This window comes from Zeugodacus cucurbitae, chromosome 2 (genome assembly GCF_028554725.1).
Source record: "Zeugodacus cucurbitae isolate PBARC_wt_2022May chromosome 2, idZeuCucr1.2, whole genome shotgun sequence".
Classification (NCBI taxonomy): domain Eukaryota; kingdom Metazoa; phylum Arthropoda; class Insecta; order Diptera; family Tephritidae; genus Zeugodacus; species Zeugodacus cucurbitae.
Genome location: NC_071667.1, coordinates 27,070,371 through 27,093,333, shown reverse-complemented (window position 1 = coordinate 27,093,333; position 22,963 = coordinate 27,070,371). Strand labels below are relative to the sequence as shown.

The window sequence follows — 22,963 nt, the reverse complement described above, 5'->3', positions numbered from 1 at the left end:
AAGTCTACGCAGTGCTCAACATGCAAACTCCAACAACAGCAACAACACTACTCACACAGTTACGACTCATAAATGAGTTGAGCATATGTGAAGGCGTTTAAGCACGCAGTACATGAGTGCTAATTTATATGCCGGCACAATTTTGATGTGGTCGTGTATGTGAGCGCATTTGCTCCACTTTTCGCCTTGTCTTGTTATTGTTATTCACCGTTAGATTTTACACATCAACACACACACACACGCACTTTTGTTGATCTGTTAGCGCACTAACCTCATTTTATTTTTCACTAATTCTGGCGCTGTCCCACTTCTTGTGCAATGTTGCTCTGGTGGCCTGTTTTTCTTTGCGTTCACTGTTGTTAGGGTCAGTGTTGTCTCTCACCGCGGGTTCCACAAACTAACTGTATGTGAAACAGTTATGTTTAGAACACATACACACACTTATTTTCTTATTTATGTACTTGCTCTGTATATAACTGAAGCTCCTCATATATATACTTTACTACTATATATACACACATTTACACTCACACCCAAAAGAGATATTTATGGGCCTGTAGGGCTTTTATGCTTTTATGACCACAATTTGCAGCTCATCAAACTTGTCTTGCATATTTTGGCGAATTTTTTCCTCCGCTTAATTTTATTGCGTAATTCTATGCGCTCTGCAATCATAACATTCGCCGACATTTATTTTTATTTTTCGACTGGCTTAGCCAATTGACTCAGTGGGACTTAGTTTTGTAATTTTATTTCGCTCATATATATTTTTGTTTCGTATTCGCACCACTTCCTCTCATATCGAGCACCGAATGAAGAAACTTTTTCTTCAAATCTGTCGGTGTGGGTTCTATATATAACCGAAATATTAGTGGCACATAATTAGTTGATATTATCTTTCATAAGGGTTAGCACATATTGGTGTTGAAGCAACGTTGCAAATAAAGTTCGATTAATTATTTAAATAAGTGTATCCGAAAATTTTTGCCGCTTCGAGTAGCCATTTCTTCTTCATTGGCTAAGAGCGTTTTTCTCTTGTCAAAAAACCTTCAGGTGGAAACAACAGCAAACATTCATTGAAATACCCCTGTGAGTCTATAGGACTGGGTGCGAAATTCGTTGTAATAGAATTTCAACAACTAATATTCGTGATCAAAAGCGATATTTCTTATCTCAATAAGGTCCATTCTGAAAATTAGTGTCTTGAAGATATATCAAAGGTGTCAATAGAACGCGTGTAATATTTCGTAAATCAGATTAGCCTAATTACATCGGAATTTACTAATCAGCGACCCCGAGAATCCCCGAATAACGAATTTCAAGTGATTCCGATGAACTTTTCAAAAAACTTGGATCCGTTATTTTGAATTTTGATACACCGACACCGGATTCGTAATACGAGACCTCTAAAACCTCAAAGTAGCGAGTTTAAAGGGAATACGGTGAGCCTTATAAATTGTTGTCCGTCATAATGGTTTTCTGTGATAATGTCAGATCAGGGTTCTAATGTTAGCCACAATGGACCTCGGATTCGTATTCAGAGATCCCAAAACCACATAGTGCATATAGTAGGACCCCCGATCATAACACATTTTGTTTTGTGTGGCTTTGTTATTTTTATTCCAGTTAGATGGATGACGTATAATGTGAGATTCAAGTGCTTTTAGCTTGGATGGGTAAAGAAGTAACTGATGAGATAATTCTATTTAAAAAAGCGTTTTCTTTTTAAAAAAGCTTCTATAACCGACTTTCGGTAACATTTTTAACATTTCTTCAGAGTTTGATGGTACCTTCGGTGTTATAGAAACTGTTACTGAATTAGAACCGATTTCAAGTGGCTTGGGTGTTGACAGCAGCGAAAACTTATTAGTTAAATTGAAGTCCTCACTTTCAGAATTACAAAAACTGTATATAAATTTCAAATATCATAATTATGTTTACTATATAATGATGTCCATCAAAGTTTTTATTTATCATTTACAGAGCCTACAATTTCTAATTTATTTATTTTCTTTTTGAATGCGCTTTGACAATGGAACTTGACTCATCAATTATGGATTCATTCATTAATTTCATTTGTAATTTCACCGTCGTCTTCGAGGCTGCCCCGTGGTCGCCTTACGAATGTCTTAATAGGCGTAATTATCGCGTCGACTCAATATTCCCTACTTATCTTTATTTTTTATGGCTCATTGCTTGTCGAACGCTGAATTGTGTGACACTGAGAAGGATGTTCGAGGAATAAACTCGTCAAGCTCAAATCAAATTGAATCATTATTTTCACATACATCATCAGGCCGGCGGCTAAAGAGGGCGTTCTATTAATTAGGCAACACATTCCACATAAATACATACTTATATATGCTTCCGAGTGTGTGTGTGTGTAATCATTGTAATCATGTGTACTTAATTAACATTACTAGATTACATTGTGGGATGAAAATGAAAACAGATGCGATAAGTATATGTATGTGGATTTTATATATATATGTATTGCTATATATATATATAGTATGCTATTAAATGCGCTTTTATATGAAAATGTGTAACCTTATACATTATATTACTTGGTAATAAAGCAAACGCCGCTGGCCATACAAAGTACGATTATTCACTGCAGGTGTTATTTTTTCTCCCAGCGGTCCCAAACATGCTCACATCTCATCCATTTATTATATAGTATAACGCGTCTGGTTGCATATTGTGGTTAATTAAAATTTTATCATACATTACAATTAAATACGCAAGGGTTGTATTATAAATGACGGACGATATTGACCTTTAATGCTTATTTTATCAATTACCTGAGTGAAATATTACACGCCATTTATTATGCACTCGCAATTTAACTAAATTTTTTAGTCTCGATTTTGATCATATTAAATACTTTTTTTTTAAATATTTCTTATATAAAAAATAATAATTTATTAATTAAAAGCGCATAAAATACTCACATTTCATTAAAAAACACCTGACAAATATTTTTATCATAACAAATTAGATTAATTTTTTCAACTGTCACAACATGATCCAAATAATGCGAGAATTTAATATTAAATGTAAACGAGCATATCGAATTGCAAAATAATTAGGAAAATGACAAATCGAAAACTAGACAAAAACGAATTGTGCTCAGCACACCTAACAGAGGAAGTAGAACGGGAGTGACATAAACAATGAAGTCGGAGGGTGGAGAAAGTTGTTAATATTGCCTTTTATGTGAGTAAAATTAGTTTTATTCATTATTTCGTCGGTCATACTCTAACAATAACCTATTCAACTGTAATAATTGAAGCACAACACACTTTTGTGTTTCTAATGAAAGACTTCCCAGGAACTTATATTTCAATGCAAATACTGCTGTATTGAATTTATTTTTTTTTTTATAAATACTATGTTTGAATTAGAATTTCAGTAGACAAAATTTCTTCTACAGAAGTCCTTCTTAAGCCGGTTAATGTAGCTGTGCATACTTTAATTCTTTTTTTAAATTAAATTTCACATAAATGTAAACAAATGACAACTCTTCTAAAAATATTATTGTAATGGCATATACTACCAAAAATATCTCTGGCAAAAACTAATTATTTTCCAACAAATATTTTTAATTGTAGTATCTTTTTAAATTATTTGGTTATATAATCATATTGTTGTAATTAGTTTTTGTAATATGGTTTATTAAATATAGAATTTGTAATCAAGTGTCCACCACCTTAGAACATATTTTCAACCTTATGCTATCTTTAATCAACTGTTAGGCATATTTGTCTTTACATTCCTTATTAAATTCAATTTCTTATAGTATTCCACTATTGAAATAGTTTATATATGTATATCCTGTGTTTTTATCAACCCTCCAACAATTATTGCTTGCTCGCTTTAGTATTATCGGTAACGTTATAATTTCTAATGAATTTCCAAACACACTATTTAACTCTCTATTTTATATAGAACAATAGTCTTCTCTTAACAAAGGTCTAAAATAACGTTCCCAGAAAATAAGAGAAAGAGCCAATAGGCTTCCACGCCCACAGGATTCTAAGTATGGTATCTCATTCTAGGGTTTATGGATTTCTACTTTTGTACGGCAAGCTTTATGCAAACTTTAAACCCTGAATCTAAATTATTTGATCCTTTGTCCATCTTGAAATCGGTTATCACGTAAAGAAGTTTCAATGGTTGAGTATATCTTATTTACCGGCATGAAATTCTCTTTCCGTCATAAGAATGCATAAATTAATATTTTCTGTTCAATATGCATACATATATTAAAACAAGGTTAAGGTCCAGTAGAATAAGAAAATCACATATAGTACACGAGTGCTGATGTAATTCCTGAACCCATTTCACTCATTTTCACCACAAAGACATGGTGTACGTCCATAATTCTATACGCTCATTTAATTTTGTTTAGATTTTAACCATTTTTGGTACAGAGGCACACTATTAGAAGAAAAGGATTCCCTCACTGAGGCGCTGAGTTCTTCATGTTCGATATCCGGAGCATTGAAAAATTATAGTCCGATTTCGACAATTTTTTCACAAGTGATGCCACAGGTCATATACTCTATAGGCGCTAGAGTATTTGTGCAATGTTTTTTTGGCTATCTTCATTGCTTCCTAATGTATATATTATAGAGTGAAGGAATCAGATGGTTGTAAACCGATTTCCCAAATTTCATCTGTATCATCAGGGTTTCAAGAATATATTATGTACCGAATTTCATTGAAATCGGTCGATTAGTTTCTGAGATATGATTTTTGACCCATAAGTAGGCGACGCTACGTCAATTTTTTTTATTTAAGTGCAGCTTCCTTCTACCATTTCTTCTATGAAAATTAGTGTTTCTGAAGTTTTTCATTGATGAGTTAACGCACTTTTAGCAATTTTCAAAGTAACTCTTGTATGGGAGATGGGCGTGGTTATTAACAGATTTCACATATTTTTATGGTGTGTAATGGAGTACGTAAGGGAAGTGACTGCAGGAAGTTTGTTACATTTAGCTTTATTGGTTTACATATCGAAATATTCATCTGTATAATACCAAACTATATACAGTGTAATCCATTTATAATGGACTCGCTTAAGATGGAAACTCTGTTATTATGTACCTCTTTGTCAAGTCCCAGTTCAAACATATGTAAAAAACTCGGTTTAAATAGACTCGGTTATAATGGACTCCGGTTATAATAGACAATAAAATCGGTTTTTGTCCATTATTACCGAAGCTTTCAAAATCAAATTTCAAAACAAAGTTGGCAATCAGTTGGCAATAAGCTAAATTTTGTACTTCCCCGAATTCGATCAAGAGACACAATCAGTCTCTGCCAGAAAATGTTAATTTTTTCTTGGAAATAAGTCAAAGAAGGCAAACAACTTCTGCGGTGGGCTGAAAGTGACGTTCGTCGGCTTTTCATTGAGAGTTGTTAATTTTAAGAAAAATGTCGGAAAAAAATAAAAAGCGAGCATTTACTTTGCATGAAAAATATACAATAATATGCGAAATTGAAGGAAGAACTTCCCAAGCTGACATTTGCTTTAACAAAAACCTGAAAAAACAGACAGTTTCGAACATATGGATTAATCGGGGAAAATATTAAAAATGATTGGAAAGTCAACGACAAGAGAAAAAAAATAAGAGTGACGACACATCCTCAAGTTGATGAATTACTGTTTAAATGGTTTCAGCAGAAAAGGGCCAATCATTTTCCAGTAAGTGGTCGAATGCTAATGATGAAAGCCATGCAGTTCCGGATGGCTAGACAGATTTAAAAAGAGGCATAATATTTGCTTCGGCAAAATTTGTGGTGAATCGGCTTCTGTGGACCAAAGTGTTACAAATGACTGGCTATTACAAACCTGGCCTACAATAAGTAACAATTATTCCATGGACAACATTTATAACGCGGACGAAACGGGAATTTTCTATAAGATGCTGCCTGACAAAACACATAAGATCAAAGGTGAAACATGCAGTGGTGGAAAAATGTCTAAAGAAAGAATAACTGCCATGATTTGTGCTAATGCATCGGGCACGGTAAAACGGAAATTATTGGTTATTGGTAAGTTTTAAATACAATTTAATACAATCCGCTGTTTCTGAACAATGTCTGCTTTCAGGAAAATATAACAACCCCAGATGCTTTAAAAACGTTAAAACGTTGCCGGTAGATTATTGTGCTAACAACAAATAATGGATGACTTCTCAGACCTTTACTGACTATTTAAAGAAATGGGATTGTGAACTTATAAAAGCCAAGACTAAAATTTTACTATTAGTAGATAATTGCCCTGCTCATCCTCAAGTTCATCTTCACAACATTAAACTACATTTTCTTCCGCTTAATACTACATCGGTTCTTCAGCCTATGGATTAAGGTGTCATTAATAGTTTGAAACAATCTTATAGAAAGCAGCTTCTGATGAAAATTATGGACCTTCCTGAAGAAGCAAACCCGACAAAAGCTGTGAGTCTTTTAGATGCTGTCAATATGTTAAGTGTTGCATGGGAAAGTGTCTCTAAGGAAACCATAAGAAACTGTTTTCGACGTGCTGGTCTGGTAAAAGACATTGCTGATGGATTCGATTTCGACCCGGAGGACGAAGAACCTTCAAGCAAAATTATCGAAATTAATAACGTAGTGGTTTTAAGCAAGTTTGATGAATATTCAAGGATTGACGAGAATATTATAGCCACAGAAGAACACTCAGACAATGACTTAATTCAAGACTTTCTGCATGAGCTGCTTGAAGAAGACTCCGGTGATGAAGATTTAGCACAGCCCGAAACTACAATAAAAATAGAAGACGCTATGAATTATTCTAGGAAACTGAAGCTATATTTAGTTCAGATGCAATCAATTTGCTCAATAAACTCGAAAGCAAACTTCAAAAAAATTTTGCCAATAAGGCATTCACCCAAAAGAAAATCACTGACTTTTTTCAAAAGACTTAATTAAACTTATTTTTTTCTTAATTTTGTATTTTTATTCATAAACTTTATTGTTTTAATAAAAAAACACATTGAATTTACTTTTTGAGTTAAAAATTTTATATTCTGATTAGATGGACACTCGGTTATAATGGACAATTTGACATGGTCCCATGGAGTCCATTATAACCGGATTACACTGTATTCATATGTGTGGTTTAAGAATATATCATTTAGTATTATATTTTCATGCACACCAGGATCATATTCTAAAATAACCAGATAATGGCCGTAAGATATTTTTCATTTATTAGAAAGTCATGCTAATAATTTGACATCTCTATTCACTTTTACTGCAAACTCAGCTGCCCTTGTAGTACGTAACAACAAAATTACCGGCGCACCGTCATGCCTGCGGCAGCTCCGGCGAATAAATTTTAATAAAGCGAAGTCGAATGACCTTTTGTCAGATAATATCACAATTTATTTTATTATGTCAAATATCGAATTATTTTGCACAACGAATGCCACTTTTATAAGCATCGGGTGCGGTCATAAATATTTTAATAAGAGAAATATGCTGACCTTTTTGAAATGCATACTTATTGAGACAAATTCTAACACGGTTTGTTTGTCACTTTGCTTTACTCAATGTTGCACAATGTATTATTAAGTATCAATGCGTTATATATAGTCAATATATCATATGTGAAATTGGGAGAGATTTCCCTTTGACTGGTGGACGACAACAATAGCTACTTAAGCTATTATGAAAGTATTCAACCTCTTTTAAAATAAATTACTTATCGTGTTGTCCAAAATTAATATAAATAAATAACCGAAAGACGGACAACAGATAGTAGAAGGAACAATTACAATACACTGCGCACAAATTTACGATTTTTTAAGGATCCCTAATATTTTTTGTTTTAAGATCGAGATTTCTAGATCTAGAACGATCGCATTTAAAGGAGGAGTTTTGAGAGGTGCTGATTGGCACTGGTGAAGAGATGGTATCCGGATGGATTTGTCTGAAACTCGGCTAGTCCCAATCACAAAATTATTACAATTTGTATTAAAATTCATCTCATATCTTAAATAAAATTTATAATGCGGTTAATAAAACTCATACGCACTGTCAGCCGATGCAGATATGCTTTCGTATTCGTGGTTCTTTGTAAACATGAAAGTGATTGTATAAAGCACGGCATAATTGAGTAATCTTGGAAAATGTATTTGCTTTTACTGATGTTTGCAGATTTTACGTTGCCACAACACGATATTTGTTCATATATGTATATGTATTATATATAAATATACAACACTGTCTGGCTTAATTTTATTTGTCCTTCGTCTGCCCTTACTCTGTCACTCAATTACTCACCTCATCAAATGCAATGCGGCGCCAAAATCTTCAATCGTCTGTGATTCGCTCAGGGCTATGGCAACCTTCTCCACGCCACCCAAAGGAGCGAGTGCGTCGCGAGCCTTGCTGCCGAACAGCTTCTCCAAGTAATTGGGACCATGCGAGGCGATTAGACTTTGCAGGAAAGAGGCGGTCTCCTCAACAGGTGGGCGTTTAGCTGTAATGAAATAAAGGCAGACAGAGCATGGTTGAAGCGGAAAATACATATAAATATATATTTTTACATAACTACATGTAATAGAGAAAATGTTGAAAGCGAAATCAGTAAAGAAAATTATTTTAAGTGCTAATAAAAATTGTTTATGTCCGCTCAAGGGCTTTTATTGGTGGTGTTCAATAACTCCGCCCTACAATCATTTAGCGTTTTAAGCTCAACACCATAGCTCAGCTGTATGTACACAGCTGATTGAAAAAGGAACACAATAAATTAGAACCCAAAATGAGAGTGTAAGTGTACAAAATCATAAAAATTGGTTACATCCGTATTAGCTGTAATTATAGTGTACTCAATATGGCACAGAAATAAATCACAAGCATTGAAAGTGAACAAGGACTGACTCTCATATAAAGCACCTGTTCTTCTCCCGTCCCCACACTACACTACCAGAACTCTACAAAAGCGTTCGTCCAGTGTGCCATTAGAGTACCTCAAGGACACTACATGTACATTATACCCGGCACATGGGTTACCAGATAGCGGTAAAAGCACTCTTGTAATGAACATTTTAGTTAGGACAAGAGGGAAATCGTATTAGATACGGATAGAGAGAGGGTTTGCAGTTGGAGAGACTACACAAGTGAGCAAAGGAAAAACACTTGACAGCTATTAATAAACGCTCACTTGGCATGTTACAGGTAGATGAGCGTAAAATAAAAGGCTTCTAAGGTTCAAAAGAAAATGTACAAAAATGTATGGATTTTACATGTATGAACGAATACATATTTGGGTACATCTGCGGAATTTCTAGGTTATACAATCGAGTTCGAGGCAGAGAAGTGAAAATTTTGTTTTATTTCTAGTAATTTTGATTACGAAAATATCAAATTTAAGTTATCTTTTATCGAGATATGTCAGAAAGTAAGAGAATATCATAAATTTAATTATCTCCGAGTTTCTGAATGTCCAGTTTTCAACCCGTAGGACCATATTAGACGTATTATTCTCCCGTCATCTTAAGAGCTCTATACTTCATAAAACCTCTGGTGATCACAGCTTCCAAGTAGCACCGAAAAATGTTTTCTTGTGTCTGTAGTCTAATGCTAGTTAATACCAAATGAGTATTATTACTTAAAAATCAACAATTTGAGTCATTATTAAGCAAAAACTTTTCCCTTCACTCATTTCAACCACATGAAATGAGTACTGTCAGCATTTGCTTAATACCCTTTTCAGCTATTAAGGTAACGTATGTGTAGACATATATGTGTTTCACTTAATTCAAATTAAACCTGACGCCGAAATGGTGCACACATTTGGGAACTTTTTGACAATTATATGAATATATTCAAATAAATGAGAAAATTTAATAGAGTTACATTCGCCAACACTTCAGACAGAGGTCTAATGGAATGGCGTAATATATATATGTATATATATGGGTCTTCCTAAGGTGTAAACATCATTGTCATACTTGTTTCACAGTTGGCTTAGTATACTCCTATCTATAATATTTTTTTTAATTATACAATTCTGAATTCTAAACATGCCATTTTTGTTCTTTATGAACTAACTGTATATATTTTTCACGTTCCAAATGTTTATTTTTATTTCTCAGTATTAGCAATTTCCTCGAATAAAAATAGTTAGTAAGTACACTCTCTTGGAAATACTTTGAGAAAAACCAATCGTCGTTTTTATCACATCCACAGCTATTTGCCTTCTCTCATTTCTCACTTCGAAAAATAAAATTTACAATTTGTTCATCGTTGTTTACATTACTCGAATATTTATTAACTCAATATTTACATTAATTTAAAAAATCATTAGTGCTTTTAGTATTGCGACCTTCACTACTAATTAATTTTAATTTTACTTTCCTTTTAGGAGTAATTAAAAAACAATAAAGTGTAAATAAATGTTTACATTTCCATTAGCATTTTGGCATATTTTTTAGCATTTAATTGCATTTTAATTTGACTCATACCAAAAAAGGCAACAGAAAATGAAAGTATACATCCAGGCGTTCACTACAATAACAAAACCTTGACGCTGTTATGAGTTTTCAAACTAAATAAAAAATCAGCAAACAAACCCACACATATGCATACTCAATTATGGAAAGGTATAAAATCATAACAAAAACAGCGCCAAAAACAATTTACGCATTTGCGTCATTTTTAATTGCGTGGCGCCTCAAAATATGCTCCAGCTACCTTTTTGACGGGCACTTCTCTCATCTTTGTTTGTTTGTTGGCACCTACATGAAATGGCTTTTAATAAAAAATGTCGGTGTCTGTTGACTCCGCTGGCTTGTTTGCTTTAGCTCGTTTTCAAATTTTCATGTTTGTTTTTATTATATTCCGCTTTTAAAAATAAGTTTCATGCATAAAAATGCATTTGCTTTATTTTGAGGTCCATGGTTGCGTTTTAGCCATTAGTCGCTAATTGAATAAGGTGAATGCCAGCAAAAACTAAATTTAAAATTCGGAAAGCTAAAGTCAAGGCAGAATTGGCACATTTTGAAGCGAAATGGCGGTGTATCATTTTTTGTATTTCATTTAAGGTGATCCATATAAAAATTTGATTTAGTATCTCACAGAAAATTTATTTTACTAACGTGTGCATTAATATTGAGTTCGTGGTTCGAAACGGTTCTAACTTAGTCGAACGTGGAACTTGAATCACATTACTTAAGAAGGCGGTTTTATGGTTTACACGGAATTGATTTCAGACATTTTCTTCTTTAAAATTGCCAGAATGAAAGTGTTCGGAGCTCAATACTTTTAATAAATAATTCTTCAAGAGACAAACTGAAGTCCACTTAAAGGTTTGATTTCCCCATTTAGGACTGAACAGCAATGTCTGCACCCGATGGGAGCTAAGGCAAATCTTATGAAACTCTACATCTAGGCTCAGTATCAATTGGCATGACGCACCACAAATCCAAAAGGGTGAACTAAATTAATTTTTTTCGACTCTTTATTGTCTTGTGTCAATATGTATTCCCTAGTCGGGGCAAGGTTAGGTAGAGGATGTAACAGTCCTTGCACCTCAAATTTGGTATGTTCTGTTAAATTTTACTATATTCTGTTACAGATTAAAACTCATTCGTGCACTGTAATGCCCATTGTATGCGCCATATGTAATTAGTACCGCTCTGATATCCACCTTCCCTGCATCCAGTTTAAGCAACCGAAAATGCGATATAAAGCCGGTTTCAGTCTGATTTGATTATACCCGAATTTTTTAAAAGTAGGTCGAATATAAGTTTTAAGTCTCCCCCACTTTATGTGTAAGAAATCTTAGTTATGAGGACATAAGCTACTGACCTCACCAACACTTTTTTGGACTTGAATTTTCATTGGTTAAGGAGACGTTTTACGGAAGATGGTTTGCGGAATCAAGCGATCCAACATCTTGATTGTGTCCACGGCGCGTATGACAGTAGTGTTGCGGAATAATAAAAGTTATGTGAAGTCTAAAGATTCAAAAGAAAGTGATTTCAATGAAAGGTAAACTTAGAGACAATACAGACAATACCAACTTTATTGTTTCCAGCAGAAGTATTTTTAGTTTCGTGGAAGCGAGCGACACGCTCATAAAACGGGAGGAAATTTCTGTTTTGAAAATGAAAATACTTCGTTTCAAGAGGAAGTGACAGTGAATTGAAAGCAAGTTTTACGGCTCACAGATTTAAGTGAGCCAATAGTGAAGCGGAATTAGTGCCACTTAAAGTGAGGAAAGTTTTTATTTGCGGTAATATGAAAGAAACCAATTTTAATAGCAAGCAGTGGCGCATGAAACTGTTGCCAGATACACGTACTGTCATGCGAATTAATTTCATTTTTCAATTGTTGACGAAGGAGGTTGCATACAAGAGAGGATTCATTTTATTTTCTGAAGAAGTATTAAAGTGATTGTATAGGTGATTCAGGGAAAGAAATTCAGAAAACGAAATGTTATTGCATATGAGGCTTTAATATCCATTCATTAATAGCATTCAAAAACTGTTTCGACGAAGGTTTTCTTGCCTCCTATTCCAGGAATAAAAGTACACACATATATTTTTATTGAAAAATAAAATGATGTTTAAACAGCTAATGGTGTGAAGATAGTACACTTGAACTATGCTCTGATATGCAAAACATATTGCACAATATATATTGATATTAATTTAACAAATATTCACAACACACCATTTGATTATCTCTGAACAAGAAACTGCACTCCCTCCTTAAATAGAAAAAATGCCACAAGAGCGCACAAACCTCATTTATTGCAACTATTTTATTATACTATGCAACCAAAAATAGTTTCACAACAACTCATAGAAAATGCAACATTTCGAACGACAAAGTCCACAACACTTTGCATTCACCTCAATTATTTTAAGGCCAATTGTTGCACGCTTCCGAGTATAATATTCATTGGACTCTCATGAGGCAAATTTATTAGAATTTTCTAGTTATGACCTTTGATATTCAGAAATTTATTTACTCTCTTTTTTCAATTTATGTACGGACACACACATGTGTATGCACTCGGTTGTTAGTTTATGCGCTCGGTCCTTAAATGCAATACGAGTTTTATTTGCACCTTCGGGGAAATCAGAGAAATGCCAACACAACTGCAATATTTTCACGACGAAAATGCAGCAAGACAAAAATATTGCTGTTGTTGTTGTGCATATAAATAAAATATATTAGAGGAATGAATATACGAGAGCGGGGAAAGGAGTAAGTATTTATATGTGCTCATAAGCATAGTTATTGAATTAGCTTGGGGCATGTTGGGTCTTTTAGTGAGCGCGAAGGCGGAGAATATATTAAAATAGATATACATAAACGATAAGCAGGATAAGCATCATACAATAATAGACAAAAGTATACAACTTAGGGGAAATGAGTATTAGTGGATCGGATGGCATTATTTGTCCAAAAAATTTTGGATTTTTCTTCCTTACTTGTTTTCTTGTTTCTAATTTTAATATTATAGTTTGGTTCACATAACGATTGTTTGTAAGTCATAAAACTAAACAATTTAGATATAGGGTTATATATATCAGGGTGCTAAGACGCGTCAAAATCCGAATGAATGTCTGTCTGTGCGTCCGTCCGTGCAACCGATAACATGAGTAAAAATTAAAAAAGAGTAAATGAGATATCTTGACGATACTTAGTGTTCCTTGGGACCGTGAGAGCGTTGCTTTCGAAGATGGGTACATCGGACCACTGCCACGCCCAAAAAATTGCGAAAACCGAAAGCACATAAAGTGTCATAGCTTAACAAAAAATAAAGTTATAAAAGTAAAATTTGGTACAAAGGATCGCCTTATTTTTTAATATTTAGATGTAATTTTTTTTGGGGAAGTAGGAGTGGGCCCGCCCCCAAATAGGTTTTTTGTATATATCTCGCAAACCAATAAAGCTATATAAACTAAACATTCTGCAGTCGGTTCTTTACAGAAGAAATATTAGAAGGGAGCTGCACTCTGGGTTGTTTACAAAATGCAAAATGGGCGTGGCATCGCCCCCTATAGGGCCAAAACCATACCTTAGGAACTACTCTACCGATTTCAATGAAATTCGGTACATAATATGTTCTTGACACCCTATATAACTCAATTTTGAATTCCATCTGATAAGTTCACTTCATAATATACATATACATTAGGAACCAATGAAGATCGCGGAATAAAACTTTACACAAATACTATATATGATCTGTGGCATTACTTGTGAAAAAATTGTCGAAATTGGAATATAACTTTTCAATGCCCCGGATATCGAATATGAAGAACTCAGTGCCTTAGGGTAATTTTTCACCGAAAATATCGGTAAATCTCTCTGATATCTTAATTTAATTCAGAGGAAATCTTTTTCTTCTAATAGTGTGTCTCTGTTCCAAAAATGGTTAAAGTTTTAGCTATTTAGTAGAAAAGTAAAAAAAAAAATCATCATACATTTTTTTCCGCGGTTGTCAGAATAGAGCTCTGTCATACTGCTAATTGTGTTATGCCTTTTAATTGGCATTGAATGATGCGAAAAATGGGAGGAAACACAATTCATAGTGGGCATTGTGATGCGTAAAAAAGGGAAGCTACTAGAAAAAAAGTTAAATTAATAAAAACCTAGTAGTCTTTATTACACATATTGTATTTCAACTGTCATATGTCATTTATCATGTACGTTGTCATCACCTACCAACACAACATACCACCATCATATAAAATTGAGTAGCTAAAGAGGAGTTTATACACCCCGCACACTGGTATATGTGGTACATAGTATGCATGCATGATTGTGTATCAGCCTCCACATGGCTGTCACATTTCGCCTACGAGCTTTAGAGGCTTAAAAAGCAATTTATCTCCTGACCAATGCATTTCGAACAACTGACACCGGGCTGAGCATATCCGTCAATATTGACAGCTATTGCTTTTGTAGAGGGGTAGGTAGATGAGAGTGTTTTGTTCGATTCAGTATGAAATTATTGTTGTTGTTGTTATTGTATATTTACTGAATCGATTCGAAGAACAAGAATAGTTGTCGCAATTAGTGGAATGAATATGAAGCTAAATACTACAATAAAAACAATAAAGCTCTTCTTCATATATTATTTTTTATGTTACGAGACAGACGTCAATCCCCTTTTAAACTGCGTATGCCTCGTAAAGACTTTTAATCCTGTCAGGTCTGATCAAATGAAATATTTTTGAAAATTTTTCAAATTTCAAAATGTTTCTAAAATTTGTTTTGTTGTTTTTTAAAATTTCTACTAAACAGACCTAAAGTCTTTATCCAAATACCAATGAATTATCTCATGTGACAAATCAAGCTTTAAGTGCACGCTGGAATTACAAAATCTAGTTCTAGTACAGCCATTGTGATTGACAAATATGTTCAATAAAATTTTGCAAACTTAGCCACATATCCTGATTTTCTGGCTTTGCCACCTAGCTACACTCTAATTTCAACTTTCAACTAGCGCAATTATTCACACTAACATGCAAGTGTGTGCGTGTGTTTTTCACTTACCTGCCGTACAGAGTCGCATATCCTCGTCGTAGCCGTCGGAGCAATCGGGCGCACCATCGCATAAATATTGAATCGAAATGCAATTACCATCACCGGGACACTTGAACGGCTCGTATGGATGACAGGCATCTACACCAGGCAAGCACCGACCGCATCACCGCCACCAGCACGCCCGGAGAGTCCGTTCATAAATGTGTCGGACCGATAGCAAAATAGCAAAATATGAGCATAAATTTATGTCCATGACATGGCGTAATTTACGAATGTCGAGGCGCATAAATATTATGGCAGTTGATTAGCAGTGGTTTGGTTGAGTCAAAGGTCAGCGGAGTTGCAACGAGCCGGGTGGCACGAGTGACATTTAACATTGTTGACATTCGTTGAGGTGACCAGTCAATTATAATTGCAGTTGTTGTTGTTGCAATTAATTGGTATCATGGTGGAAAATACGATAAGCGAATGCGACAAATTGGATTGATTATGGATTTTGGTCACCCCAAATGCAGTGAGTTGGTGTAGTTTTGCCAAATTTTCAATTTTATTGCAAATGAAACGGCGGTTTACATGGAATGAGAAGAATAAGAATATAAAATTTATTATAAGCCACGTATTTTGTGAATTTTTGAAATATATACATATATATTATATAATAACGGTAAATTGGATATAAATTTGCTGCATTAAATATTTATTAGAATTTATTATTTGTATATACATATTTGTATATTATTCACATTTCTGATTTCGTAATCATAGTCATATTCATATTCATATTCATCTTCATATTCATATTCATATTCATATTCATATTCATATTCATATGAATATTCATATTCATATTCATATTCATATTCATCTTCATATTCATATGAATATTCATATTCATATTCATCTTCATATTCATATTCATATTCATATTCATATTCATATTCATATTCATCTTCATATTCAAATGCATATTCATCTTCATATTCATATGAATATTCATATTCATATTCATATGCATATTCATCTTCATATTCATATGAATATTCATATTCATATTCATATTCATATTCATATTCATATTCATATTCATTTTCATATTCATCTTCATATTCATATGAATATTCATATTCATATTCATATTCATATTCATATTCATATTCATATTCATATTCATATTCATATTCATATTCATATTCATATTCATATTCATATTCATCTTCATATTCATCTTCATATTCATATTCATATTCATATTCATATTCATATTCATATTCATATTCATATTCATATTCATATTCATATTCATATTCATATTCATATTCATATTCATATTCATATTCATATTCATATTCATATTCATATTCATATTCATATTCATATTCATATTCATAATCATGTTCATATTCGTATTCATATTCATATTCATATTCATATTCATATTCACATTCATATTCATATTCATATTCATATTCATGTTCATATTCATATTCATATTCATATTCATATATTGATATTCAGGCTCATTTTCACATATATTTTCTCTCACAGATTGTTCTTTCCATATATTTTTATCTACATACATTTTATCATATTCATATTCATATTCATATGAATATTAATCTTCATATGAATATTCATATTCATATTCAAATTCATATTCATATTCATATTCATATTCATATTCATAGTCATATTCATATTCATATTCATATTCATATTCATATTCATATTCATATTCATCTTCATCTTCATATTCATATTCATATTCATCTTCATATTCATAATCATGTTCATATTCGTATGAATATTCATATTCATATTCATATTCATATTCATATTCATATTCATATTCACATTCATATTCATATTCATATTCATGTTCATATTCATATGCATATATTGATATTCAGGCTCATTTTCACATATATTTTCTCTCACAGATTGTTCTTTCCATATATTTTTATCTACACATGAGTGTATATTCGAGTGCCCTTCAATAAACATTTCTCCTTTAACCAACTAAATTGGAGTTAGTAATTTATAGCCAATTTAATAGTGTTGTAAATGGCTAATCGATAAAAATCTTAAACCAATTCACAGAACACCAACACATACATATTTTCCAAAAAACTCGCACCACTACCTGCGTCTCTCCCATCGTACACATAAAACCTTTGACGCAATGGCGACACAAAAACACCAACTAAACTTGCAAATTAATAGTCTACTACACAATTGCCGCAACAACACACAAAACTCAACTGCAATAAGGAAATAACCGTGTGAGGCACACACGGCGTATACTTAACACGCAGTTTACTTGAAATTATATGCTCGCTTGCCGGCGCACTCATTGGCGCGCGTACACTTGCCTTTTCAATATCGCCCTACTTGCACACACAATGTAAACGATTTCTGTCGAATTTGTGTCATTTTCCCCATTTCATTTTATTTAGTCGTCTGCCATTCCAACCTCTAAATGGCGTGTCAAAAAGCGGGTTACAACAATGTACTTGCCTCATGACCTCTTTATTTGCTACAGATTTCTTGGGCTATTGATTTCTCTGATCTGATTTTGCATAAATGTACAAATATATATGTATATCACTCCATAATCGGTTTGCTTGTGCTTTTCCGTTGGATGATTGTATACTTTTGCTTCAAGGGTCAATACTGGCATAGTTTAACTTTGTATGCGTTTAACTTGTATTGTATGAAGTGATATGTATGAAGGAAATATATAAGCAAAATGAACTCGAATTTTCATACATATTCATTTAAAAAATATTATTTAAAATACAGAGGAATTGAGGATAAATGATTGAAATGACTTGTTCATATAGTGATTGTGAGCATATTAATATATACTTTTACGAATATGCAAGATCTAGGATCTATAGTTTAACTTTACTCGATTTTCAGTCTGTCAAAGCCTTTAATAATTTCTTGAAATATTTACAAAGTAGCTCATCTTTCATTATTGTAGAGGTGGAAATGTTATAGAGGAGAAAAATTAATGTCTAAATCAGTATTCTTAGATTTAATGAAATTATGCTAGTATAGCTATGTATGACTGATGATTATTCCGCCTAAAGGGCACTTATTCAATTAAATAATTAGTAAGCAACATTACGCTTCACTCTTGTAACCATCACTAACCCATTAGTACTTTTAATAATACTAATTAAGCAAATTGAAATAATTCAAAGAAGGCACTAATTTATGCAACACGCATTCCATATGTGTTATTTGTGAGTGTACGTACGAGTATACAGCAATATATATATGTATAATGCATAATAATACATCGCATACAACAATCAAATCATCGCACGCCCACACAATAAAAATTTAATTACGTATACGCCATGTCATTTGAATTTCAACTTCAATAATTAATTGTATCACCTTTGTCGATATCTATTGTTATGCAACATAATTATGCTTGCGTAGGTGCGTGTAATTATTATTATTGAATTCGTTATCACTAAATAAATCATTAGTTGGACTTTAGTCAATATGAAGTAATAGCAATTAATTTCCGGCTTTGACAAAACAAAGCGAACCGAAAGTAAATACCATAGCTGAGGAATACATACGTTTCTACGAATTGTTAACGACTTTTGAACTTATCGCTTAGCTCTCACCTTTGTCTAAATATTATGGTCGCATATTTTCTCAGCATTAGGTTTGACATTTCAACTTGTGTGATTAAAATATTTCCAAGAAATAGTTGTAGGACTTATTATCTCAGGCATTCATATTACACAGAAATTATTTTAGGCTTTTCATTGAGATTTTCAATTAAAATTATTTTGAAATTATCATCTGAGCAACAAGTACAAAGGAAGGAGAGGAAATTCTTAATAATCAGATGGCACTTGAAATCAAGAAATGTGGCTATGGCATGATTATGTATCGTTGCAAAATCAACCTATGTATTTATAAATCTATATACATATATCATTTTTTGATTCTTAATATCTATGTATTTGATTTAACAGGTTGACGAAACAGTCATCAGAAATTCCAATTTTTCTCATAATTCCATTAATATTAATTCTATAATCGCTATTATTTTAAGAAGAACTTACTAAAATCGACATTGCCAATCATAATTTCGTTTAGGATGTATACAATATTTAATGGAAGCTGCTATTGATTTGCTCTTTATGTGAAAATTTAAATTTAGTGAGTTTAGTGTGAAAATGATCAGAACAGAAACTCTCTAAAAGGGACAAAATATTAGTTAAATCATTCCTGCCCTGTGATATTCTATTAGAACCGCATTCCGGATGCTCCAAAGTTAGTTCATTCTTGCCTCAAAAGCGACAAATTTCTGCTCATATTGTACAGATGCCTTTTGAGTTCATACTAGCATGTACGAGGTGTGTTAAAAAAATATCGGGAATTTTCACAGGTAATTTAATTTTGTCCTTGGTGAGTTTGATAATCATATTAAAGTTTTTTAAGTTTATTTCCTTATAAAAACATTTTATGTCCTGATCCAGGCAGCCTGTGAAGGTAGCTTTCTGTATAGGCTTCTTTCTAAAACAAATTAGAGTCTGCATAATTGGAATCGAATCTGATTTTTTCGGCCAAGACCTGTCACCATATTCCAGGAATATTTGTGTATTTAGAATAACAACATCTACCACATTATAATCCACTATCAGTTTTTGGCAAGTTGACACATATACGAAAGGAATTTCAGTACAGAATATCTGATATTCTTCTTTGGATTTAGAAACATATATTGTTATTTATAGGCCGTAAATTTAAATTTTATTCGAGTTTTAATGGCCAACTTCTAGCTAACGGACGAAGTGATTGTCTACAGAAAACTGAAAGATTCCTTCATCGAAAGCTTTTCATAGCAAGGAAAATTTCCTCATCTAGCCAGAAAATTCAGAACTTCAGTATTAGAAACTCAGTATCCAGAAACCACAAACCACAAACACTTTCTAAACTTGGAACTGTGGACGTTAAAATACAAACAAATGACGGGAAGTAAAATCATTTTACACTCAAAACCCATCGGTTATTATTATAGGAGATTCACTGAGGATATCTAAAAACGAATTTTTAATTTTTCAAAAAAAAAATAATACTATCATTAAGTGCTATTTATCACAAATAAATTTATATTTCTTTGGGCTTATGGCAATTAAAGGACCCCTTACAGCTTTCAATTGCGTAGTTATTACTTAATGTTGAATCGAATAGTCCCGTTTTAACAACTTTTATGTGAAAGTGTGACTTTATTTTCAGTTTCGCTGAATTTAATGAAAGGGCGTGTGAAGAAATTCGCTGAAAAGCAAAACACAAAGAACAAAAAATATTGTTTACTTAGCGAAAGGAAATGAGATGCGTGTGCGAGGGAGAAACTTAAAATAAGCAATTAACTCAAGGCGACGAAATGTTAGGGCGCGTATTTGCAGTTTTGTTCGTAAATTAGGTGCGTTAAAATTAGGGTGCCGAACTGATTGTGACTTGCTGCATTTGCTTAAACAAATATTTAAATTTCAATTTGAAGGCCACTGCGAACAATGTGTGCAAGGAGGTGTAAGTGTCAGCAATTATTTTCTTTAGTGCGTTATTTAGATGAAGCTTTTATTAAGTGTAGATAGTAATAAATGCTTCGATGTGGTGTTTATTTAAAATGGGTTGCTTAAATATTTGTTTGAAAAGTTGCCAAGAAATGAATGTAGTTTCGTCATGTTGCTTCTTCTTTGTTATTCAACAAAAGACGTAATAAGGAGAACTCATTTCATGATAAAATTTTGCAGACAAATTGATTGGATCAGAAATCGACCCCGATTTTCGTTTTATCACAAGACTATAGCGGATATTTATTAGTCTCATTTTGATAATGGACCAAATATAAAAATACAAATGAGCACATCACTAATATATAATTAGCATTTTTGGCGTTTTTTCCAGTAGTATTGAACATATTTTCAATTAAGCACAATTTTTAAAATCGATATTTTTAATTACACGTAATGAGTCTTGCAAATGTTTACATTGCTAAACGATTAATCAGAGCTTCTCAAAGTTAATTTCTTATTATTTCACTATCAGCAAAAATTAATAATTTCAATTTACGCGAGCAAACTTTTTTCATTATAACTCGTATTTTATTCATCATCTCCCTAAACGAAGAGACGATAGTAAAGTAAAAAATAATAGTTTTTAAAGTATACATTTTTTCTTTGCAACATTTTACTTTCATGCTCGTTTTTTGTTTTAAACTTGCTCCAACTTTGAATCGTGCGATTTCCAGTACTCGTTTGCTTTTGAACGCATTTGTTGGTGTTCATGGAAAAGTTTTCCAGCAATTCGTCTTCAATGAAAGTTGCAGAGTTGCATGAAAAACAAAAAAAAATTGAAAACTTGACCTCGAATAAATCTTAGCGCCACAGGCCACCAAACTATGCAAACCTTCAGGTTGACCAGCTGAATTTGTAGTAAAAACTGTAAAATGTCATAGTGTTCTAAGGCGGAAAACAATTTATAGAGTGGCTGCACGCAGTAGAAGCAGAAACTTGCTTGATCGGACTTCCATCTTCTTTTTAACTAAAAACTAAAAGGAAATTGTTAACAAAATTATTACTTTAAACCGATACATACATATGAGTTAATTGATTTCATTTACTATTTTAATTCAATACATTTTTCTCGTATTTTATTTTATTTTATTTTATTTTATTTTATTTTATTTTATTTTATTTTATTTTATTTAATTTAATTTAATTTAATTTAATTTAATTTAATTTAATTTAATTTAATTTAATTTAATTTAATTTAATTTAATTTAATTTAATTTAATTTTATTTTATTTTATTTTATTTTATTTTATTTTATATATTAGCATATGTATTTTAGCATATGTACGCATTCCACCTTACATTGTGTTCGTCTAAATACATTATTATAATATGCAATTTATCGTTTATTTGCGCATTCCGTACGCATATGTGTGCGAGAGCGCAGTGAAGGGAGATTTTTCAACGCCAGAATATTAAATTGTTTACTTATTATTCTAATATAAATGCAAATTCGATGTTACGTATACGCCATGGTGTCGAAATGCTTCCAGTGAGCGAGAAAATGTATTGGTATATGTAGTTCGTTTACTCATTCCAACACTTACATATTATAAATAACGGATTTCAATATATTTATGTAATATTAAAGCATTATTTTAGCGTGTTGCTGGCATTCGGCGAGGAAAATTTATTTTTATTCGGATTGTAGCGGTCATTATACAGGTAGTGTATACAGGTAGTGTTCTGTGTAGCCATTTGTTATTTTGTGTGAGAATGTTAAACTGCGCGGAAATTGATTTTTAAAGCCGAAATGAGATGAACGCTTGTCCAAATCGTCCGTTTAATGAAGTTATCTCGACGACACAAAA

The 22,963-nt window shown here is 32.6% G+C and overlaps 1 protein-coding gene across 1 annotated transcript in view; it reads right to left on the bottom strand.

Moving 5' to 3' along the window:
- Window positions 1–22,963, bottom strand: part of LOC105213665 (IDLSRF-like peptide) — a 111,125-nt gene that overhangs the window by 9,828 nt on the left and 78,334 nt on the right. Inside the window, exons 2-3 of the mRNA XM_011186644.3 lie at window positions 15,556–15,684; window positions 8,317–8,515 (exon numbers count right to left, since the gene is read on the bottom strand). Coding sequence (XP_011184946.1) covers window positions 8,317–8,515; window positions 15,556–15,684 — 328 coding nt within the window. The remainder of the gene's footprint in view (window positions 1–8,316; window positions 8,516–15,555; window positions 15,685–22,963) is intronic.